At 39.7% G+C, this 3,375-nt stretch overlaps 1 protein-coding gene across 1 annotated transcript; it reads right to left on the bottom strand.

The window, feature by feature from the left end:
• Positions 1-259: 259 nt before the first annotated feature.
• On the bottom strand, positions 260-751 carry LOC145791656 (putative mitochondrial protein AtMg00860). Its single transcript, XM_082872070.1, has one exon. It carries the CDS (start codon positions 749-751, stop codon positions 260-262), a length of 492 nt encoding a protein of 163 aa, XP_082728196.1.
• Positions 752-3,375: the final 2,624 nt, after the last annotated feature.

The raw sequence follows: 3,375 nt of genomic DNA, 5'->3' as shown, positions 1-3,375 counted from the left end.
TATCACCCAACATAACACTCGTCACCTCACAGACTTTTGGCTAAGAGAATTAGCTACAACATTGGCCTTCCCTAGATGATAGTGCAACTCAAAATCATAATCTTCTATAAACTCCATCCACCTACATTGGCGCATATTCAAGTCTTTTGGAGAAAACAAGTATTTTAAGCTCTTGTGGTCAAAATAAACATCAAACTTCTCACCGCACAAATAATGTGTCCAAATTTTCAATGCAAAGATTACTATTGCTAGCTCTAAATCATGAGTGGAGTAGTTCTTCTTGTGGTTTTTCAACTGTCATGACCAAAGCTACAACCTTGCCCCCTTGCATCAATACACACCCAAGCCCATCTCTGGATGCATCATAATACACAGCATAGCCCAAACCCCCTTTCGGAATTATCAAAACTAGAGCAGTAGTCAACCCAACCTCAAGCTCTTGAAATGATTTTTTAGAAGTCTCATTCCATATATTTTTGACAACCTTTCTGGTCAACCTAGTTAACGGTGCAGCTAATCTATAGAAGTCTCTCACAAAACGCCAATAATACCCAGCTAACCCTAAGAAACTTTGGATTACAAAAGCATTCTTAGGCCGTTCCCAATCTTGTATGGTGTCAATCTTGGAGGAATCAACATTTACCCCATCTCCTGACACAACATTCCCCAAAAATTTCACATCTGTTAGCCAAAACGCACTCTTCTCAAATTTAACAAATAACTTGTGCATTTTAAGTAAAATGTTCCTCATGTTCGTCTTTAGAGGGTGAATATATCAAAATGTCATCCACAAAAATGACTATGAATCTATCTAAAAATTCTCAAAAGACTCAATTCATCAAGTCCATGAACGATATCGAAACATTAGTTAACCCGAATGGCATAACAAGAAACTCATAATGGCCATTACTCATGCAAAAGGCCGTCTTCGAAATGTCCCCCTCTTTAACCCTCAACTGATGATACGCTGACCTCAAGTCTGTCTTTGAAAAGCAACGGGGACCACTTAAGTTGGTCAAATAACTCATCTATTCTAGGTAGAGGATATTTGTTCTTAATGGTAACTTAGTTCAACTTGCGGTAATTGATACACAACCATAATGACCTATCCTTCTTCTTAGCAAAGAGAGTCGGTGCTTCTCACGGTGACGTAATAGGACGAATAAAGCCCTTATCTAAAAGGTCTTGGAGTTGGATCTTCAATTCATGCAACTTAGAGGATGCAAATCTATATGGTGCCATGGAAATCAATGTTGTGCTTGGCACTAAATCGATAGAAAATTCAATGGCAAACCAGTGAGATCTTCAAGAAAAACATCCGAGTATTCACAAACTACCCTCGGCAAGTCACCATGGATCACACTATCTTCACTAGTTATAGAAAGGGAAAAAAGAAAACTAAGCCCTCCCCAACCCTTAAGATCATACAATGGCACAAAAGAGTTATACTCTAATCACATATGAAATAAAAGCTATCCCCAGTAAGTGTGCATACGGACACTCAGCAACGCTGACAATCTATCGTGGCCTAAAAATGTGACAACCAATCCATACCCAGTACGACATCAAAAGTGTGCATGTCTAAGATAATAAAATCAAAAGAGAATCAATGATTTGCGATCTCAATTTCACAAGAGCGGCACACTCACCCCAATGCCACTCTACCCCCAACCGGTGACTTAACCCACAAAGGAGATTCTTACTAATCAATCTCTAATCCCAAAGCAGAAACAAAAGTAATAAATATAAATGAATGCGACTCACCTGTATCAATTAACACTCTAGCCATAGAATTGAACACGAGAAAATTACCTCTGACAATAGAGGTTCCTGATAACTCCTATGGCGCTGTAACAGCGTACACACTCCCTTGTGGCCTTTGATCCACCTATTTATCTCTTGAAGCATAGGCCTGATGCACTAACTAAGCCGAAGTGGCTCCTTGGATAACTCATGAGGCTTGAATTGAATGAGCCTACTGGTAGCTCTGAGTCTACCTCGACCCTGATACGCCAGATGCGCATCCCAACTGTGGACTTGCCCTCTTTATATGCCTTAATTAACCACACTGAAAGCAAGTAGGTCATTGTCCTCTACTCTGGAATTGACTATGAGATCGGTTAGGCAGCGGTGGTGGTGGCATTTGCTGTCCGCCTCCCTTCTATGGACACACATTGGCTTTATGACCCAACTAGCCACACATGAAACAGGTGAATCCATCCTGAGTGTTCTTCCCTGTCATGACCCAAACCCGCCCCTATGGATTAGAGTCAAAACCGGCTAGTAATCACGAGATTACCTGCGGCCTCAGTCAAAAACCGAGTCATATTTATTAATAGAGGTCTGAATTGCGGAAGTAAAATTTACAAAGATTGTCCAATGAGCTGTGCATACATGACTTAACCAAACTTTCGCGTATTCATATAATAACTCATACCATACAAACATTCATATTATGTATGTAATACGTACATTCAGGATCATTCGATAGTCAGTATTAACAAAACCAAGGTTGTACAGAATTGGTCATACGTGACCTCAAAAGATCAAAGGACAAGTAAAACAAAGATAAGGCCTCTTGCATGAGGCAACCTTGGTTGACCTCTCAAAACTTGCTTTCTCATTGCTCATTGGGGTTGAGGTTAGACATCCTGCTACTCACTTACATACATATAAATAAGGAGTGAGCTAATGCCCAGTGAATAATACCAAAGCAAAGGAGTTCATGAACAAAATTCTTATAATCATAATTCACTATTACGTTTGAAAATCAATAATAAAGCAAAATAACCTCCGGTCCTTTCTATCATTTCTCAAACACAAAATGACCTCAAGTCCATGTAGCATACAAAATGGCCTTAGGTCCATCAAGGGAAACGACCTTGCGTCTAACTTACCCACATAATGACCATGGGTCCATTACACACGGAATAACCTTAGGTCCAATACTCATAGAACGACCTTAGGCCCAATACTCATAGAACGACCTTAGGTCTAATACTTACAGAACCTTAGGTCCAATGCTGACAAAACGACTTTAGGTCCAATTCATATACACATTTATTGGGTGCACACATTTGAATCTATGATCATATCCATTCTTGTATCCAGAACGACCTTAGGTCCATATCTTTTCCTTATCCCGAACAGCCTTCGGCCCATTTAATAATCATACAGAATGGCCTTAGGCCTGATCCACATCCTTATTGAATATACTGAACGGCCTTGGGCCCATTTCATACTCATACATTGATCACTTCGTACATTTCATTCCGAATTGAGTGATTAGAATGCTCGTTCATAATATCACTTCAAAGGCTTAAAACCTTACCACATAGGCATCGTTTAGAAAATAATGCATATACTGAAAATATC

The sequence above is a fragment of the Camellia sinensis genome, chromosome 1, assembly GCF_055761805.1.
Source record: "Camellia sinensis isolate YWXY chromosome 1, ASM5576180v1, whole genome shotgun sequence".
In the NCBI taxonomy this organism is placed as follows: Eukaryota; Viridiplantae; Streptophyta; class Magnoliopsida; order Ericales; family Theaceae; genus Camellia; species Camellia sinensis.
Note: the sequence above shows the minus strand (reverse complement) of the source record. Positions and strands in the feature narration are given on the sequence as shown.